At 47.7% G+C, this 20,644-nt stretch overlaps 1 protein-coding gene across 4 annotated transcripts in view; it reads right to left on the bottom strand.

The window, feature by feature from the left end:
- spata6l (spermatogenesis associated 6 like) overlaps positions 1-20,644 on the bottom strand; it is an 83,693-nt gene that overhangs the window by 40,325 nt on the left and 22,724 nt on the right. For all 4 annotated transcript variants that reach the window (XM_033017816.1, XM_033017818.1, XM_033017817.1 and 1 more), the window contains exons 6-7: positions 6,301-6,425; positions 2,793-2,885 (exon numbers count right to left, since the gene is read on the bottom strand). In XM_033017816.1, the coding sequence (XP_032873707.1) occupies positions 2,793-2,885; positions 6,301-6,425 (218 nt within the window). The remainder of the gene's footprint in view (positions 1-2,792; positions 2,886-6,300; positions 6,426-20,644) is intronic.

The raw sequence follows: 20,644 nt of genomic DNA on the forward strand, positions 1-20,644 counted from the left end.
TGAAGAAGGGTTTCGGCCCGAAACGTCGCCTATTTCCTTCGCTCCATAGATGCTGCTGCACCCGCTGAGTTTCTCCAGCATTTTTGTGTACCTCCGTCCCTTCTTTGCTGCATTCACTCCAGCACGAGGACATATGAACAGAGGTCTCAGAGGGGCGGCACGCTGGTGCAACGGTAGAGTTGCTGCCTTACAGCACCAGAGACCCGGGTTTGATCCTGGCTTCGGGTGCTTGTCTGCATGGCGTTTGTACGTTCTCCCTGTGGCCTGCATGGGTTTTCACTCATTTCCTCCCACACTCCAAAGATGTACAGGGTTGAAGGCTAATTAGCTTGGTAAATTGTCCCTAGTGTGCGTAGGATAGTGTTGGCGTATGAGGATTGTTGGTCGGCGCAAACTCAATAGACCGAAGGGCCTGTGCCCGTGCTGTATCTCTAAAACTAAACTAAAAAAAGTACAGCCATGAGTTGCTCTTCATCTGTGAGTCGTTTTCTCTGACATGATGTATTGTGGGGAGCTGTAGTAGCCATGCCCAGCTCTTGCACCAGCACCTTAAATTAATCCCTTGGCCTTTACTCCACTTCCATGAACCCATTAATTCATTAACTCCTTCTACATTGCCTTTAGAAACATAGAAACATAGAAAACAGGTGCAGGAGTAGGCCATTCGGCCCTTCGAGCCTGCACCGCCATTCGATATGATCATGGTTGATCATCCAACTCAGTATCCCATCCCTGCCTTCTCTCCATACCCCCTGATCCCTTTAGCCACAAGGGCCACATCTAACTCCCTCTTAAATATAGCCAATGAACTGGCCTCAACTACCTTCTGTGGCAGAGAATTCCACAGATTCACCACTCTCTGTGTAAAAAATGATTTTCTCATCTCGGTCCTAAAAGATTTCCCTCTTATCCTTAAACTGTGACCCCTAGTTCTGGACTTCCCCAACATCGGGAATAATCTTCCTGTATCTAGCCTGTCCAACCCCTTTCACCCATGAATGCAATCCTGAAGTCCCTCCCCTTTCCCTGACATTCCCTCTTCTTAAAAACTTTGCTAATCTGTGAACCCTGTGCGTCAGACAAAATGCTTTGCAGATAAAAAGTGCAGCAGTGCTGCATCCTGAGATGTCTTTTCACATGTTCTCGGACTGGAGAGAACACGGCAAAGGAGGGACATGGCAATGACTGCCAACCCAATTGACAAAGTGATTTAATGTCAAATCTTATTGCTGCACATTGTGAGACTAAAAATAAAACGTAACAAATTATTTTGTTTCTTTCACACAAACCTTGTCTATCGCTTGAGACAGCAATTAAATAATGGCAGTCAGTCACTTAGTCCTCAGCAATAAAATGACTTAATGACAGGGAACATCCTGTATCTGTGCATTTTCACATACAATGGGATTCAAAGGGAAAAGGATATATATCACAGAAAATTGCAATACAAATATGTTTCTAGTAACGTAACCTAACCTCTGAGTAACGTAGGGGCCACCTGGATTTAGAGCCAGAGTGAAACAGCATTAGAACCAGGCCCTTCAGCCCAATTTGCCCACACCGGCCAATATGTCACAACTACACTAGTCCCACCTGTCTGCGTTTAGCCCCTATTCCTCCAAAGCTGTCCTATCCATGTCCCTGTTAACTCCTCCCTTCCCACCCAAACCACCCCCTCGCAAGGTACTCCCCTCTCCAACCGCAGGAGAGGCAAAACATGTCCTTAGACCTCCCCCTCGACTCCGTCCAAGGTACCCGTCAATCTTTTAATGTGAGGCAGAGGTTCACATACCTCCTCCAATCGTTTCGCTGAACACCTCCGCTCAGTCCTGAACCTACCTGATTCCCCCGGTTGCTAAACACTTTAACTTTCCCCTCCCATTCCCACACTGACCTTTCTGTCCTGGGCCTCCTCCATTGTCAGAGTAAGACCCAGCGCAAATTGGAGGAACAATACCTCATATTTGGGCAGCTTACACCTCAGCGGTATTAATATTGACTTTTCTAACTTCAAGTAATCCTTACCTTCCTTCTCTCTCCATCCCTCCCCCTTCCCGGTTCTCTGACTAGTCTCACTGTCCTTGTTTACATTTTATCTTTGTTTGCTTTGTTGTTATTTCTCCTAGCTAATAATGATCTACTCTACATTTTCCTTGATCTCATCCCCTTTGTCTCGTTTTCACACCATACACTTCTTTATCTCTGTATCGTCCTCTCCCCTGACTCAGTCTGAAGGGTCTCAACCTGAAACGTCACCCATTCCTTCTATCCAGAGATGCTGCCTGGCCCGCTGAGTTACTCCAGCATTTTGTGTCTATCTTCTGTTTAAACCAGCATCTGCTGTACTTTACCACATGTACCTGTCTAACTGTTTCTTAAATGTTGGGATAGTCCCTGCCTCAACAAACTCCTCTGGCAGCTTGTTCCATACACCCACCACCCTTTGCATGTAAAAGGTATCCCTCAGATTGACAATATCTTTCCTGTAGCATGGTGCCCAGAATTGAACACAATGCTCTAAATGTGGCCTCACCAATATCTTATACCACAATCTGACAAGTTTTCAGGAACAATAAAGTTATATTTCATTGCACTGATAATTTGATTGTTTTTAATGCCACAAATAAACAAAGGCATTGTGGATACTACAAATCATGTGGATCACATGAAATTAAATAAATTATTTTCAATTTAAACTTTTTATTAAATCACAAATGGTTATAAAGCTTTAATTATAAATACAGTTTGTATAATGGATGGTCTAAAAACAATGAAGCACATACATGACTTACCAGGCATAAACTAGAGGAAATTCTCTTTGTAGATCTAGGAGAAAACTCTGTGATTGTTGTTGTTGTAGAAAATTCCAATTTTGGTGAAATTAACTGCAATATCGATTGAAATGTTGAATTAGTAGTAAAATATACTGAACTGTTATTTAAAGTATGTTTTGATGTCTAAATAGTAAAAGTAATTTCTCCAACAGGTGGGGAGCCAAAAGAATGCATATCAGAAGCATGTACAAAACTTTGACAAATTTCAGGTCAAATTGTTTTAGAGTCATGGGCAGAAGTCACTTGTCAGGATTGAAATGCAAGAAAACCTCCAGATAGTCATGAAAACTGGCTCTTTGGTCCAACGTCCATGCCGGCTATATTGATACGTCTGGGTTAGTCCTAGTTGCCTATATTTGTTTTTAGTTTTTAAAGAAACATAGACCAAGGGGGACCAGTTGGTTCTCGTCCTATCAACGCTCGGATGTGCGGAGGGGGGGGGAGGCCTGCGGCATCACACACGCACTAACCGCCCCCACACACACAGGGGGGTGGAGGGGGGGTGAGAGGGGGGGAAGGGGGGAGAGAGAGTGGGGAGTGGAGAGAGTGGGGAGTGGAGAGAGTGGGGAGTGGTGAGAGGGGGAGAGAGAGGAGGGGGAGAGAGAGGAGAGGGAGAGATAGGAGGGGGAGAGAGAGGAGGGGGAGAGAGAGGAGGGGGAGAGAGAGGAGAGAGAGGAAGGGGAGAGAGGAAGGGGAGAGAGAGGAGGGGATAGAGAGGAGGGGATAGAGAGAATGGGGAGAGAGAGGAAGGGGAGAGAGAGGAGGAGGAGAGAGAGGAGGGGGAGAGAGGGGGGGGTAGGGGGGTAGAGGGGCGTGACTTCACCCGCTGCGTAGGCCGCAAGGAGATAGTTCTTCATAAGCAAGCCGAAAAGCTTGTAAACATCGGAGAACGTCGGTGACCTCGTGATCTGCAGAACTTGCTCGTTCTTTCTGCGCATTTTGGAGAACGGGGGGGGGGGGGGGGGGGGGGGGGGGGAGGGTGGCGGCGTAACTTGTGGAAAACAGAGCGCCTGCGTGTTGACAACAGTTGCTTAAATCCAGAGCTGGGGGGGGGGGGGGGGGGGGGGGGTGGGGCTGGGCCACGACCAAAGGCATTGTGACGTCATCAGCTGGTCAGATTTGAAAAGAAAGTCCGATTTGTGAACAAATTTAGTGAAAAACACGGTAAATAATTAACCAAATTCACAGATGAAGGGATTTTTGAAATCATGAGGCAAATCTCTACCGGAATATGTAAAAATGTCACCGTTTCGGCGTTGGGTTTTCGAGATGTGAATCAAATACACACACACACACGCTCTTTTAAAAGTATACTAGACCAAGTGCAGACCCGTTGGGTCTTCTCCCCCAACGTGTGGTTGCAGGGGGGGGCGCGGCATGCGGCGTCACACACACTAACTACTCCCCTGATATTATATTAATATTATTAATTTGCTCCTTTTCCCTCATAACCGTCCTATGCACGGACGCATAGCCCCCAACTCGCAGGCGCGTCTAGAGATGGAGGGGGGGGGGGGTAGAGAGTGGGAGCAGAGAGAGAATGGGGAGAGAAAGAGAGAAAGGGGCAGATACTGAAGGGCAAGAGACAGAGGGAGAGGGGGTGGAGGGGAGGAGGAGAGAGAGGGTGGAGGAGAGGTGAGAGAGATGGAAGGAGAGAGAGAGGGGAGGAGAGAGAGAGGGGAGGAGAGAGAGGGGGAGAGAGAAGGAGAGGGAGAGAGAGGGAGAGAGAAGGAGAGGGAGAGAGAGAGGGAGAGAGGGGGCTGAGAGGGGAGGAGGGAAGGGGGGGAAGGGAGGGGGAGAGGTGGGGAAGGGAGGGGAATGGAGGGGAATGGAGGGGTGGAGGGAAGGGGGTAGGGGAAGGGTGGAAGGGAGGAGGGAGGGCAGGAGGGAGATGGGGTAGGGGAGAGAGGGGGAAGAGTGTGGAGGGAGGGGGAGAGAGGGGGAAGTGGGGAGGGAGGGGGAGATGGGGTAGGAGAGAGAAGGTGAAGAGTGGGGAGGGAGGGGAGAGGGGGGAGAGAGGGGGAAGAGTGGTGAGGGAGGGGGGGTATGGGAGAAGGGGAGGGGTGGGGCTAGTCCATCTATTCCCCACTCCCTATCACCCCCACTCCTCTCCCAATATTCCTACACTCTCCCTCCTCACCTCCCCCATTCCCCCCTCTCCCTCAATCCCCTCATCCCCCCTCTTCACCTCCCCAGGATCTCGCCTGTCCTCTGGTTCTGCAGAACTTGCTCGTTCACAGAGAGGAACACAGAACAGGAAGGAATCAGAGAACCAAATGCCAGCACGCGTCGGGGCGGCGGGGCAGGGCGGGGGGGGCGGCGGGGTTTTGGGGGGGGGGGGGTGGTGACGTAACGGCTGCGTGGGTTTTCTCAGATCTTCGGTTTCTTGCTATACTCCAAACACATACAGGTTTGTAGGTTAATTGACTTGGTATGAATGTAAAATTGTGTGTAGGTTAGTGTTACTGTGTGGGGATCATCGGTCGGCATGGACTCTTGTGGACTCACATCCCGAAGGGCATGTGTCTGCGCTGTATCTCTAAACTAAACACAGGTTTGTAGGTTAATTTACATTAGTAAAATTGTACATTGTCCTTAGTGTGTAGGATAGATGTAATGGGCGATTGTTGGTCGGCAAGACTGTGGGCTGAAGGGCTGTTTCCACACTGGATCACTTAAGTCTAAAGTGATGATGGTTTAACAAATGAGCTGCATTTGAAGGCTCTGGACCAGGACCCATAGAAATATGAGTGGCGATTGATTTGGAGGGGATGATTCCAGTAATGGGTGAGGCTAGGGCCCTAGGGCATAGATGGAGAGTAAAAGGACATACCTTTAAAATGGTGATGAGGAGAAATGTATTTAGCCAGAGGATGGTAAATCTGTGGAATTCATTGCTAAATTAGGCATTTTTAAAGCCGCAAATAATAGGTCTTGATTAGTAATGGTATCAAAGGTTATGGGGAGAAGGTAGGAGAATGGGGGTGAGGGAGAAATAGATCGAATGGCAAAGCAGACTCGATGGGCCACATAGCCTAATTCTCCGCAGATTGACTTATGTACTCCCCCCAATGCACACGGAAGAAACCCATGCAGTCACAGCAATATATAAACTCCATACAGTAGGCACCTGAGGTCATGATTGAACCCGGCTCTCAGGCACTGTGAGACAGTGGCTCCACCAGTTACAATTCATTTCAGTAATGGTCTGTTTATTCATCCAGTGAGGAACAGGGCATTGAGTACAGGAGTGTTGGTGCCAAGGTGAAATGTAGCAGAAATATCCAAATTGTATGCACATTGCTTATAGTTAAATGGATTGATGGATATAACTGAAAGGCATAGTTTAAGCCTGGTCCAGGTACACCTGTGCCAATTCAAATATATTGTCAAGAGTTAACTTCATCAGGAGCTTAACATTGGAAACAATCATAAACAAGGAATCAGTCAAATGAAAATGTCTTACGAAAACTGTTGAACATCGTCGCATCAGCACTTCTCTGTCAACACCTGGGTATGAAGGAGTTAACTTCGGTTCAGGGAATAAGAAGTTTCTTGTATTATCTTCATAGCTTGCTAATGTTTCATTCACTAGAGCCAGAAAATGAAAATTTGCAAGTTTACATCTGTGGACTATTGCCAATGATTGTTCAAATGGTTTTAATGAAAGAAAATAAATATCATCATTGTTTCATTGTCTTCAGGTGTAAATCACGACTAATTTGGGTTAGCAATGCTTTATTGCATGGCTACATTGAGGTGCAAAGTGGAATTCATGTTTAAGTACAGCAGCAGGACTATATGAAAGGAGGAAGCTCAAATCATCAATTCTCCAAACTGCAGTAGCTTGTCCAATTGATGCTTAATGCTGCAAGATGAAATTGATGAATATTACATTCATTTCAGACGACAAATCCATATTTGACTCAGAAATACAATAATAAACCTGAATTACTACTTTGGCAGCCGACATATTTCATCAGATTAAACAGGAAAAAATGTAGCCCTAGAATGATGCACCCATTAGACAATAGACAATAGACAATAGGTGCAGGAGTAGGCCATACGAGCCAGCACCGCCATTCAATGTGATCATGGCTGATCATCGCCAATCAGTACCCCGTTCCTGCTTTCTCCCCATATCTCCTGACTTCGCTATTTTTAAGAGCCCTATCTAGCTCTCTCTTGAAAGCATCCAGAGAACCTGCTTCCACCGCCCTCTGCGGCAGAGAATTCCACAGACTCACCACTCTCTGTGGGAAAAAGTGTTTCCTTGTCTCCATTCTAAATGGCATACTGCTTAAACCCCTGTCTCACGGTGCGAGCTGACCCACGAGGTACCCCGAGTTTAAAACAAATTTAACTTGTGGTAATCACGTACAATTAACGTAGCGGGAACGTCGGAAATCGTGGACGGAACTTAGCGACTCGTGGCACAAACGGCAGGTACCTGTGAAACTTGTTAACTCTTGAAAAAATTCAAACATGTTTAAAGTTTTCCACGAGTAAAATGTACTCTTGAAGTTAAAAATTGAAACATTTAAACACGTTGTAAGAACGTAGTGGCCCGTGCGTTTACCTTAGTGACTCGTGAGTCTACAACTATCATGATTTCATTTGGACTCTTCTCTGCCTTCAGGATTATTCCAAACATTTGTCACTCATTTATTTTTCTAGGTTTATGTTCTAAATATACTTTCCATTTGTTTCCACTTACAGTCCCCAGGTTAATAAATTATCTGATAATATTTAAGATTGTTTAAGTAATCTGCCTGTTGTAACTAAACACTGAAATTAGGTCGACCTGCAATGGTAATGTGTGGCATGGTGTGAATTTCCTCAAATAATAGGTCAATGGTAGGATGGAATAGATAAGTGCCTGGTGTAATCCCTGTCAGGGCACAGGTTGGTTTACATCACTCAAACACAAGACTGTCGTTCACTAACCTATGTCGACATTATTATAAACTCTCTACATGTTTCTCGTCTGTTTTTACTTCCATATTAAAATGGTGACAGTGAACATTTGTGTCAAATCCATTTTATGTTGATGTTTGAATTAAATATACAGACTTTTATACTACTGAAGTGTATGTAGCAAACATTATTAACTCTTTGCAGTCCCCTTAAGGCACGTTTTCTTTAAAAATGAACTGTGGAGTGATTTTCTTTTGGATTGGGGGTGAGATGAATTGGAAACCTTATATGGGTCTTTAAACCATATATATAGAAGAACTAATTCCATGTGCGTGAGACCGGGGGGGGGGTGGGGGGGGGGGGGGGGAGGAGGAGGGTTTACCCCCTCCCATTGGTACGAAACATTTGCATTTTTCAGCTTGAAATTGTGCAATATGGTGCATACTGTAGCGAGTTATTTAACTTACACTTGAATGCAATATATATGCTTTAAATTGGATTGGAGCATTTTTGAAAGGGGGGAGGCTGTGTGATCACTGATCACTGGCCTTGGGGATACCCGGTGAGGGAGTGGTGCAACCGAGTGGGGACAGGGTGTGGAAGAAGGGGGTCCCCCCTCCCAGGGTAGGAACTTTTTGAAATTTGATGTATTAAAATCATGTTTTAGTGCACTGTAGAAGTATGATTTCATGTTCTAAATATACTTTCCATTTGTTTCCACTTACAGCCCCCGGGGGGGGGGTTAATTAATAATTTTTGTTACCAGCAGAACGGAGGAGCAAACCTCCAAAGACGTATAGGTTTGTGGGTTCATTGACTTCTGTAAATTGCCACTAGTGTGTGGGATGCAAAAGTGGGATAAACGAGAAATTGGGTACGGGTGATCGATGGTTGGCATGGACTCGTGGGCCAAAGATCCTGTTCCCATGCTGTAAATTCTAAACAATTACATAATGGGGGAGCAAATCCCTGCGCTAGAGAGCGATCAAGTGGAGTGTTTCAGTTAAAGGGAGGCCTCGCAAATAGAGGAAGACTGTAGGGGAAAAAATACTCTGAGAGGCGAGGGGGTGGCCAATGTCCCTGTGAATCCGATACATTGGCCAGGGATTCTGTAGACCAGGGATTCTGTCACAATCTCCGTGAGCGTCAAGAATGGCACCCGCTCTGAGAGATTTACATGGTTTGGTTATGGGGAGTCATAGAGTGTTACAGCACGGAAAAAGCCCCCTCAGTCCAACTTGTTCATGCCAAGCTAGGTCCTTCCTGTAGGGCTTGGGTTGCAAGAAGAAGGTGAATAGGTTTGAGTTTTTTTTTTCTTTGCAGTGCAGGAGGCTGAGGGATGACCTCGTCTCACATTTGGCCTCTATCCCACTAAACCTCTCATACCCACCAGGTTTCTGCAGAGTCTACAGTACAACAAGGCTTGTGTTCCATTCAATTTTTCCGCCACCATCTCCCACTACCCTGGTGCTGTTGTCTTGAAACACAAAAGTGCTGCACTAATGTAAATGAGACATTACACACGTGTAACTTTCTAATAGTCTTTAATAAGGATACAGAGTTAAACGATACATGAGTAGTCACTGACTCCAGTCTGCTACTGTACTGCGCAGAAGGAGAAGCAGGCGTTATTATAAATGATACCTAAGGCGGGGTTAGTAATGCTGAGGTAGCTATATGATTGGTTGCATGCATAAACCATCTACATCCTTCCCCTTAGAAGATTAAACATGGAGGATAACCATGGCAACAAAATTAAACAAAATCACCATACCGAACAGGCGGCTTGCTGACACGGCCCGAGCGTGTATGGACCAACCCTTCCCCCCCCCTCACCAAAAAGACTAGAGGACGTCGGCAAACCCGGAGGTGACGAAGCCGCAGGGGAAACAGAGAACGGCAGGGGGGACAAACGTGCAGGAGGGTGGAAAAATGGTTGGCAATGGGCATCCCACGCGGAGGTGAACAAAACACGCGAGGGGTCAGGGGCATGCAGGGGCCGGTAACGGGAACAGCAGCGGACGGCTGGAACCGCAGCGGCGGAGCGTAGGGTCCCGCTGCCTGCGGGAGCGGCTCCTGTACTGCAAGCAGGTGCTGACGACTCCTGCGGTAAACAGTCCCTTCAAAGTTCACAAGGTACGAACGAGGCGCGTCGGCAACGCCAACCACGGTGGCCAGACGGGAATACCCACTAGCAGTCTGTAGACGAACGGCCTGTCCAGGCAGCAGAGGCTTGAGTGGTTTGCACGATCTATCATGTGACCGTCGTTGGATGTCGTGCTTTTCCTGAATGCGCGTCTGGACGGATGCAGGCTCCAGCACTCGAGGTAGCAGCTGGTGTTGAGCAATCGGAATCGGTGGTCTCATCGTTCTGGACATCAGCCGCTGGGCAGGTGAACCCAGGGTTGCGTCCCTTGAAATGTTCCTCAGGTTCAGGAGGTCGAGGTAAAAGTCGGAATTCGCCAGGCGCGCTTGCTCCATTAGCAGTTTGGCACTCCGGACAGCCCGCTCAGCAAGCCCGTTACTCTGCGGGTACTCAGGGCTGCTCGTGAAGTGGAGGAAGTTCCATTTGTTGGCAAAGAGCTTGAACTCCTGGCTGGTAAACTGCCTGCCGTTGTCGGTCTGCAGACGGACAGGCGAGCCGAAAGTGGAAAAGTGTTTCCTCAGCTTGCGGATGACCATCTCGGACATGAGGGAGGTCAGAAGGTCAACCTCGAACCAGTTCGAGTACGAGTCAGCCAGGACAAGGTAGTGTTTACCGCGCCACTCGAAAATGTCAGCGGCCACCGAGGTCCAGGCCAGGGCTGGCGCGGGTTGTTGCAAAAGGGGCTGCCTTTACTGGTGGGGCGCAAGGCTGTTGCAGGTAGAGCAAGACAAGACACGGTCCCGAATGTACTTAGCCATTCCAGGCCAGTAGAATTGGCACTGTGCGTGGGCGATCGTGGCATCAACACCAGGGTGCCCGCTGTGGGCCACGCTGTAGTACTTGTCATACAGGGAGGAGGGGATCACGACCTTGTGGCCCTTAACAATAACGCCGTCTTGGATGACCAGTTCATCGCGAACCAGGAAAAAAGGCTGTGTCTCTGCAGTTGCGCTGGCGCGCTTGCTCGGCCAACCCCCTTTTATCACTGAAGAAAGCCGCTGCAGAGCGGGGTTGGCGGCAGTATGCTCGGCTAGGCACTGAAGCTGCTTAGTGGGGACAAAGCCAACGCCGAGCACCAGAAGGTCCTCCCATTTGTAGGGGTGGCTATCACAGGAAGCGCGAGGGGCGCGAGAGAGAGTGTCAGCAACGTGCATTTCAGTACCCTTTTTATAAACAATGGTGAAGTCGAAACGCTGAAGCTGCATCATCATACGTTGCAGCCTGGCAGGTGCGACATGGATCGGCTTGTTCAGGATAGTCACCAATGGCTGGTGGTCAGTCTCAACCGTGAAAGAGTTCCCGAAAAGAAAGTCTTTGAACTTAGAGCAGGCAAAAATGACGGCAAGCAGCTCCTTTTCGATCTGTGCGTAGCGTTGTTCGGTGTCGGTCATAGTACGGGAGGCATAGGAGACAGGGAGCAGGGAGCCATCGGCGGAGGACTGTAGGCAGGCTGCACCGAGCCCGAATCGTGAGGCGTCGCAGGTGACAGTGATGGGGCGCTTCAGATCGAAAAATGTCAGAGTAGGAGTGCTGATCAGCTTAGACTTTAAAGTATCAAAAGCCTGCTGGTGCTGCGGGAACCAGGACCAGGCGGTGTCTTTTCTAGTCAGTTGTCGCAGGGACGAGCTCAGTTCGCTGAGGTTGGGTATAAATTTCCCAAGATAGTTCACCATACCCAGGAAACGCTGCAGGCCGAGCACGTCGGTGGGGGCCGGCATCTCAGTGATGGCGGCAGCTTTCAAAGGATCGTGCTTGAGTCCGGCAGGAGTGAATACATGGCCAACGTAAGTGACCTCGGAGACCCGGAACCTGCACTTCTTGGGGTTAAGCTTGAGGTTGATCTGTCGTGCCCGCTCCAGGACACAGCGTAGGTTCTGGTCGTGCTCCACCACGTTCTTTCCGTAGACCAGGATGTCATCAACAATGATAGCGCACGGCAGACCAGCGAACAGCTGTTCCATGGTCCTCTGGAACACCTCGCTGGCAGAGTTGATGCCGAATGGCATTCGCAAGAACTTGAATCTGCCGAACGGTGTCGAAAACGTGGTCAGATTTGATGACCCCTTGTCCAGCGGTATCTGCCAAAACGAGCTCTTAGCGTCGAGGACAGAGAAGACGGTGGCCTGTCTGACCTGAGCTGCAACATCCTCAACTGTCCTCATGGGGTAGTGGGGGCGCCTGATGGCAAGGTTCAAGTCTTTAGGGTTGATGCACACACGGATTTCATTCTTGTCCTTTTTTAACGTGGCAACCATGGTGGACACCCACTCGGTGGGCTCGCTGACCGCTTCTAGCACCCCCATGGTGACCATGTCGTTTAACATGGATTCGACTTTGTCCTTCATGGCGTGAGACACTCTGTGCGGTGCACGAATTACAGGTGACACATTTGGATCAGTAGCAAATTTGTAGGTAATAGGCAGCTTGCCCAGTTCGTCATTAAACAGGTCGGGGTATTTCTTTATCGGGTCCACCGATATCATCACCTTGTGGACCGTTCTGTCCAATGACACCAGTCCCAGATCCTGGCATGCCTGGTTGCCCAACAGAGTCACACAGTCAGAGTTCAAAACATAAAAGGTCAAGGCACGCATTGTTTTTTTCAGCACACAAGTGAAAGTAGCTTTACCCAGCGGTCTCAGCACCTCACCCCCGTAAGCATGCAGAGTGGAGCGGTCTGCAATCAGGAGCTCATTATTCCTTATCTTCTTGAAAAGGCTTATTGACATTACATTCACCTTTGCCCCCGTGTCGAGCTTAGCGTGAAAATCGGAATTGTTGACAGTTATCAGAACAGTTGGGTAGCCGGCCAGGTGCATGGAGGAGTGAGTACACACTTGCCTCCCCATGCGAATTAATTGGATCGGCAACGTGGGCAGCGTCGAGCAGGGACGGAGAATCATACTTGTTATCAACTTGCATCAGCATGTTTAGGTTAGGTCTGGAAGCTTGTGGAACTTTCCCACGAGAACGGCAGGCAGCAGAGAAATGGTTTAACTTATTGCAATAGTTGCAGGCTTTACCGTAGGCAGGACATGGCGACTGCCTGTGGTGCATATAGTTGCAGTTCGAGCATTTAGGGGGCTCACCGCCAGATGCGGGGCTAGCCCATGGCACAAATTTCGTATTATCCGTTCGAGGTCGCGGTCTATTGAACCCAGTCAGATTGATAGATTTAGTGTCCGAATCACGCTGACTGTCTGGCGGGTCGATGACCTCAGCCATTCTGCAGGCATGCATGGCTTCATTTAAGGTCAGATCGGGTTTGCGGAGGAGCTCTGATCTCAGTTTCTGATCGAGCATCCCTGTCACCAAAATGTCTCTAGTTAGCTGGTCTGTCATCGCTTCGAACCGGCACCTCTGAGCTAGGTAACGTAAATCAGCGATGAAGCACTCAACAGGCTCATCGGGCAACTGCTTGCGAGTAAAAAAATTGCGCCCTTTCTAAAATACGATTAGAGGGCAGGTCACAAATCTCCCTGAATTTGCGCATCAGGGCACTTGGGTCGTCGGCTGTTTCTATGGGTATCAGTACCTGATCGTCGGCACCCAGGACCGCTGGGGCGTAACTGAAAGTTTTCGCTCTTCTCATGGCGTCGGGGCCGGCAAGGTTGAGAAGAAGAGAGGCTTTGACTTCATCGGGCTCGTTCCGATGTGCGATATTCATGTAGTGGCGGTAGTCCAGTTCGAAAGTAGCCCAGCGCTCCGCGATGTCCGAATCGAAGATGAGCTGAGCAGGCTTTCGGCAAGAGGAAGCCATCGTCAAAATGAAAATAAAAACTTAGCAAAAGAAATAAAAACCGGTAGACAGGAGACGCGAGTTCTAGCTGACACCATGTAAATGAGACATTACATATGTGTAACTTTCTAATAGTCTTTAATAAGGATACAGAGTTAAACGATACATGAGTAGTCACTGACCCGTCTGCTACTGTACTGCGCAGAAGGAGAAGCAGGCGTTATTATAAATGATACCTAAGGCGGGGTTAGTAGTGCTGAGGTAGCTATATGATTGGTTGCATGCATAAACCATCTACAACTAACATCTGTGGAGAACATGTTTCAGATCGCCACCCTGCATTTGGCTGCTGGGTTAATTTTGAATTTAGACTGCAAAGGATCACTTGTTGTTTTACAAATGACGTGCAATCTGTATCTATTGCGTCTTTGGAATATCCAAAGTCTCCGCTTTTCCATTTCAGAACATTTATTCATCAGGCATTAAACAAGGGTCTGAAGAAGGGTCTCGACCCGAAGCATCACATGTTCCTTTTCTCCAGAGATGCTGTCTGATCCGCCGAGTTACTCCAGTTTCTTGTATCTATCTTCGGTTTAAACCAGTATCTGCAGTTCCTTCCTACACATAAAAAATAACGTGGCGGCGGGAGAAGAACCCACTATTTCGGAAATCCCAGGAAAGTGTACAGTAATCTTTGCTCCGCAGCCGAACTGGTTGAAGGAAGATTGCCGAAAACATATTACTCAGATAAACAAGGGAGGTTGACAACATATTAAAATGTATCTCCGGTTAAATCCGTTTTTCTTACTGGGCAGCCACTGAAAAAATGAAGAAGCAGCTTAAAATGAACTGTCGTTCAAAAGTAAATCGATATAAGATCATTATTGATTCAGCTTCACTCAATAAAACGCTGCCCGCACTTTTTATGCATTAGCTCTGTTTTGGAGTATTTTATGTGTTAGTACACGGACATTTTTTTGTAACTTAATCTAATGACCTTGGTGGTTACACTGACTGTATGCAACCTGTCAACATTGTTCTCCCAGCTCTTGAACAAAACCACATCATAACGCGTTGCCCTCAGAGGACCAGTCACCATGTACGAATCCTTGTAGCCTTTTACAACAGCCTGGAGTGAGAAAAAAAATCTCTTCTTACGAAAAAAATACCTCAATCACTTTGAAATGTGTTGGAAGGAACAGCAGATGCTGGTTTAAACCGAAGACGGACACATAAAACTGGAGCAGCTAACAATGAATGGCCTGTTCCCTTTATCATCGTTACTTTTGTGCATACCTTTCATTCTACATCCTCTCGTTTTCCTTTCCCCAACTCAAAGCCGCAGGATGGAGATGTCTTCTTTAACACTGTTGCTTATTAAATACTCCAGGTGTGGTCGCACTAGGGCCCTGTACAACTGCAGAAGGACCTCTTTGCTCCTATACTGAACTTTCCTTGTTACGAAGGCTGGAGCCGGATTTACCATTAGGCTTCATAGACCGAAGCCTAGGCCTCGAAATCTAGGGGGCTTCCGGCCAAGGCAGGACTTGAAATTAACGGTTGCCCGGGTGCCACTGGCTACCTAACGTCTTGCCGGGCAACCTAAAAGTTGTGTCATTTTGCCGTTCAACTTTGAGTGGGCCCCCCTCTCTATTTCTCTTTCTCTGTCACTCTCCGTCTCCGCCCGCCAGTCGTATCAGGGCCGCCGGGTCTCCGCTCTCCGCATCCACCGGCACGGCCGGCCGCCTTGCACATGCGCACTGCTACGGCCAGCACATCCTCCCCCTGCACATGCGCACAACCACGGCCAGCACATCATCGGCAGCCCTGCACATGCGCACTGCCACGGCAACTGGTCGGCGCTGGGCACTTTCTCCCTCGCTTTGAATTGTGGGAGATCTGGCCGCCATTGCTGTCCGGTCGCCGCCTCGCCGCGACCTCTTAAAACCAACGCAGAATTACTCCCTGGAGCTGGAGTAACTCCCTGGAGTAATTCTTGCTTCTGGTTTCCTGGTCCTCCAAAAATATTCTAAATGGAATTTAAACTGGAGGTGGTGGAGGGTCTATCACCAAACTCCAAACTCTGAACAATAACAGCCTATTGTATTTTATCTGTTTATTTATTTTGTATATATAAACACAATAAATAAACAGATAACATGTAATAGGCTGTATATGGTCTATGGTATATAAACACACTGAACTTTTATCTCCTGTTCTGTATTATGTTTACATATTATGTTGTGCTGCAGCAAGCAAGAATTTCATTGTCCTATCTGGGACACATGACAATAAAATTCTCTAGACTCTTGACTTGGACTTAAGCAAAAACGGGTTCTTGTGGAAAAAAAGAGCTACCTTAAATTTAGTTGCGTCTGTTTGGTTAACTATGGTAGGGTGAAGACTATTCCATGCTTTAATTGTGTGGGGGAACTCCATGGAGCAGCCAGCAACTCTGGAGAGAAGAAATTGGGTGACGTTTCGGGTAGAGACCCTTCTTTAGACTGCCTCTGGTTTTAGTGTTTTTAGTTTAATTTAAACATACAGCGTGGAAACAGGCCCTTCAGCCCATCGAGTCCACCGATCACCCGTACACTAGGTCTATCCCTCACATTAGCGACACAAGTCAAGAGTCAAGAGTGTTTTATTCTGACATCCCAGTTAGAACAATGAAATCCTTACTTGCAGTAGCACAACAGAATATGTAAACATAGCGAGCGCACACACACACACAATTTCCCTCCTGGGATGAATAAGTTATATCGTATAGTAATGTGTGTGTAGGAAGGAACTGAAGAAGGGTTTCGGCCCGAAACGTTACCTATTTCCTTCGCTCCATAGATGCTGCTGCACCCGCTGAGTTTCTCCAGCATTTTTGTGTACCTTCGATTTTCCAGCATCTGCAGTTCCTTCTTGAACAAGGAACTGCAGATGCTGGTTTAAACTGAAGATAGACACAAAAAGCTTGAGTAACTCAACAGGTCAGACAGAATCTCTGGACAAAAGGAAAATATTACGTTTTGGGTTGGGTCTGAAATAGGTTCCTGCACACCTTTGGAATGTGGAAGGAAACAAGAGCACCCGGAGAAAACCCATGCGATCAAAGGGAAAAGGAGCAAACTCTATACAGTGTTAGGCGCTCCCCCCCTGGTGAATGCTATGTACTTACCTTTCTCTGTTTCTCTCCCGAGTACAGGCCTCGTGGCTGTGAGTCTGGAATCAAGGGGTTAAAAGGCTCCTGTACCCGATTGGCCAAGCTGCGTCAGGTGACGGGTGAGTCATCTGAAGCTTAAATACCAGAGTTCCCAGGATTCTCTCTCTTCTTCGTAGACCCTAACCTGTGAGCAGTCTGCTGGTGTGAGCTGCAGAAGGCCTGGCCACATGGCATAGAACTTTATGTACTTTCACCATTCCTTGTTAACAAATATTGAATTGGGACGGATAAGAGCTGACCTTAGTGTTTTCGTGTATTTTGTTTCAGGGTTATATCTCTTTAGGTAGGTTTTAGAGTCTCTGGTTCGACGGTCCATTACGTGGCTGGCTGGAGCACTGTTTAATTGTTTGTCAGTTCATCCATATCCCTGACTGGGTTGTTTAAAATCAGGTTTGGTTTTTGTGTTCCATTGAATAATTAAAAGATTTTTGAACTTGAACCTGGTTTTTGAATTATGTTACGCTGCTCTGAAGTACCTGCATTCAGGAGTCATAACAAAATGGGGGCTCGTCCGGAGCTGTGAGGACCCTAGATGTTTTTGGGGGGTTTTTTTGGTAGGCTTCTGGTGACTGAGGAAGTCTGTGTGTTGTGAGGGAATTGTTTCTTCCCTGTTAGTGGTAGCATTTGTGCCCAGAGTTTAGCTGGTGGTTTGGTGCTACATTTGATATGGAATTTAAGGTGCAAGACTTTGTTGAGGCTCCTTGTCAGGAGTTGTTTGATAGGTGTACTAAGGAGAGTTTGATTTTGCTGGTGGATAACTATGGCGTGTCTATTGATAAGCATTCGAAGAAACAGTCTATAAAGACGGTGCTATGGTCTGCTTTGGTGAAAAGTGAGGTATTACCTGGTTGTACAGTCAGTCCTCCATCTTCTATACAGCCTGGTCAGGACATGGAGGCAGTCATTAGGTTGAAGGAGATGGAGCTTGAGTCACAGAAAATGGCCTTGAAAAAGGATGAGCTAATGCATGTTCTTGAAATGAAACGACTTGAGGAGGAAACCAAGAGGGCAGAGATTAGGCTGCGGGAGAAGGAATTGGATGCCTCCCGGTTTTCTTCTAGGGAACGGGAGTTTGATATGAGCAAGAACATCCGCCTGGTTCCCCCGTTTAGTGAGAAGGATGTGGACAAGTATTTCAGTGTTTGAACGGGTGGCTTGGTCCTTGAAGTGGCCTAGGGACGTGTGGACCTTGCTATTGCAGTGTGTCCTTGTGGGTAAAGCACGGGAGGTGTACTCGTCTTTGTCTGTTGAAAGCAGCCTGGACTATGAGTGTGTGAAGTCTACAGTATTAAGGGCTTATGAATTAGTTCCAGAGGCGTACCGGCAGAAGTTCCGGCGCTTTAGGAAGTTTGATAGTCAGGCTTATGTGGAGTTTGCTAGGGAGAAGGAGGCACTTTTTGACAGGTGGTGCGCTTCTCAAGGAGTGAAGGATTTTGAGCTACTGCGGGCCTTGATGATTATGGAAGACTTTAAGAACTGTCTCCCTGAGAGGGTTGCTATTTACCTTAATGAGCAGAAGGTGAATGAGGTGTCTAAGGCCGCGGTGTTGGCAGATGAGTATGTATTGACTCATAAATCTGATTTTGTTGGGCGATCCTATAGTTTTGGTGCACGGCCAGTTGATCGTGGTGGTGTCGCCGGTGGCAGTGTCAAAGCTGTTTCTGTGCCTGCAAGTGGCAGCATGTTGATACAGGGGGAGGTCCAAGCTGATAAGGTTGACGGAAATTTGAGGACTAAGGAAGGTCCTGTGTGCTACTATTGTAGAGGGAAAGGGCACATGTTAAAGTCGTGTCCCGCTCTGAAAAAGAAGGATGCAAAGCCTGTGGCTTTGGTGGGTACACAGAAGACACCTGTGGTTCCTGAGGTGCCTGAGTCTGATGAGTGTAGGAATTATTCTGCGTTCATCATGAATGGTTTTGTTTCTCTAGAGGATGGGGGTGATAGAGTTCCAGTATCCATCTTGCGTGATACTGGTGCTACTCAGTCCTTTATATTGGATAGTGTACTGCCGTTTTCTGGGGAATCATCGGTTGGGTCAAGTGTCCCAGTGGTAGGATTCGGGATGGATGACATGGTAGTGTCTTTGCATACCGTGAGTCTCGAGTCCGAGTTGGTTTCAGGCCGGGTAACTGTTGGGTTACGGCCGTGTTTTCCCGTTGAGGGAGTTTCTGTGATTTTGGGGAATGACTTGGCAGGAGGTAGAGTTTTAGTTACTCCTGAGGTGACGGCTGTTCCGATGGTGCAGAGTCCTGATAGATTGGCTATGCAGCATCCGAGGGTCTTCGCAGCTTGTGCTGTCACGAGGGCTATGGCTAAGAGCCAGGCGAAGTTTGAGGATGTAGTGGACCTGAGTGAGAGCATTTTTGGGGATCAGGATAATAGATTCTGTGATGTGAAGGGTGTTTCTACATCTCAAGATGGGGTAGTGTCTGGAAATGTGCCGGTGTCGCTGTCACGTGACCGGCTGGTTGAGGAGCAAAAGAGTGATCCAGGTTTATCTGATCTGTTCGACTGCGCGGTGCCTGAGGGGGATATGGATTCCACAGCAAAGGGGTATTTTCTAAGGGATGGCTTACTGATGCAAAAGTGGTCTCCCTTGGATATATCTGGGCATGATGATTGGAGCGTGGTTGATCAGATTGTGATACCTCGTCGGTATAGGGACGAGATACTCTGTTTGGCCATGATGATCCTCTGGGTGGACATTTGGGGGTCAATAAGACGTATGACCATATCTTACGGAATTTTTTTTGGCCAGGGTTGAAAAAGGACGTGAAACAGCAGTGCAGGTGTTGTCACATTTGCCAGGTGGCAGGAAAGCCGAACCAATCGATTGTTCCTGCGCCTTTATATCCGAATCCCTGTGGTCGGTGAGCCGTTTGAGGGGATACTAGTTGATTGTGTGGGTCCTCTAACTCGGATAAGGGTGGGCAACAAGTTTTTATTGACAATTATATGTGCGTCCACCCGCTTTCCGGAGGTGGTCCCTTTGCGTAGAATTATTGCCCCTACCATTGTGAAGTCTCTCACTAAGTTTTTTTCGTTGTTCGGTTTGCTCAAGGTTGTGCAGAGTGACCAAGGTTCCAACTTCATGTCGAAGGTTTTTGGTCAGGTAATGAAGTTGTTAGATATTAAGCATTGTTACTCCAGTGCGTATCATCCTGAGAGCCAGGGAACTCTCGAGAGGTTTCACCGGACTTTGAAATCTATGTTGAGGACTTACTGCCTGGAGTTTGAAAAAGAGTGGGATGAGGGGGCTCATCTAGTTATGTTTGCGGTGCGTGAGGTCGTGCAGGAGTCTTTAGGGTTCAGTCCTGCTGACCTGGTGTTCGCGCATACTGTACGTGGTCCGTTGAGGGTCCTGAAGGAGAAATGGTTGCAGGAGGATACAAACCGTAGTATTTTAGACCACGTCTGTACTTTTCGGTCTAGACTGAGGAGGGCATGCGAACTGGCAATGGGTAATCTTGCTTCTGCTCAGTCTAAGATGAAGGACTGGTTCGACAGGAAGGCTTCTAGTAGGAATTTTTCTCCAGGTGACAAGGTCCTGGTGTTGTTGCCTATTCCTGGTTCCAGTCTGCAGGCTCGGTATAGTGGTCCCTATCAGGTGGTTAAGAAGGTTGGTGAGAGGGATTACGTTATTGGTACCCCTGATTGGAGGCGCAAGACTCAGCTCTGTCATGTCAACATGATGAAGCAGTACCATGAGCAGGAGCCTGTGGAGGTCGATGGGGAGGAGCTGTGTCCTTCGGTTTCGTCTAAGCCTGTTTTGGCTGCAGTGGTGCTGCCCCCTG

This window comes from Amblyraja radiata, chromosome 3 (assembly GCF_010909765.2).
Source record: "Amblyraja radiata isolate CabotCenter1 chromosome 3, sAmbRad1.1.pri, whole genome shotgun sequence".
NCBI classification, from domain to species: Eukaryota; Metazoa; Chordata; class Chondrichthyes; order Rajiformes; family Rajidae; genus Amblyraja; species Amblyraja radiata.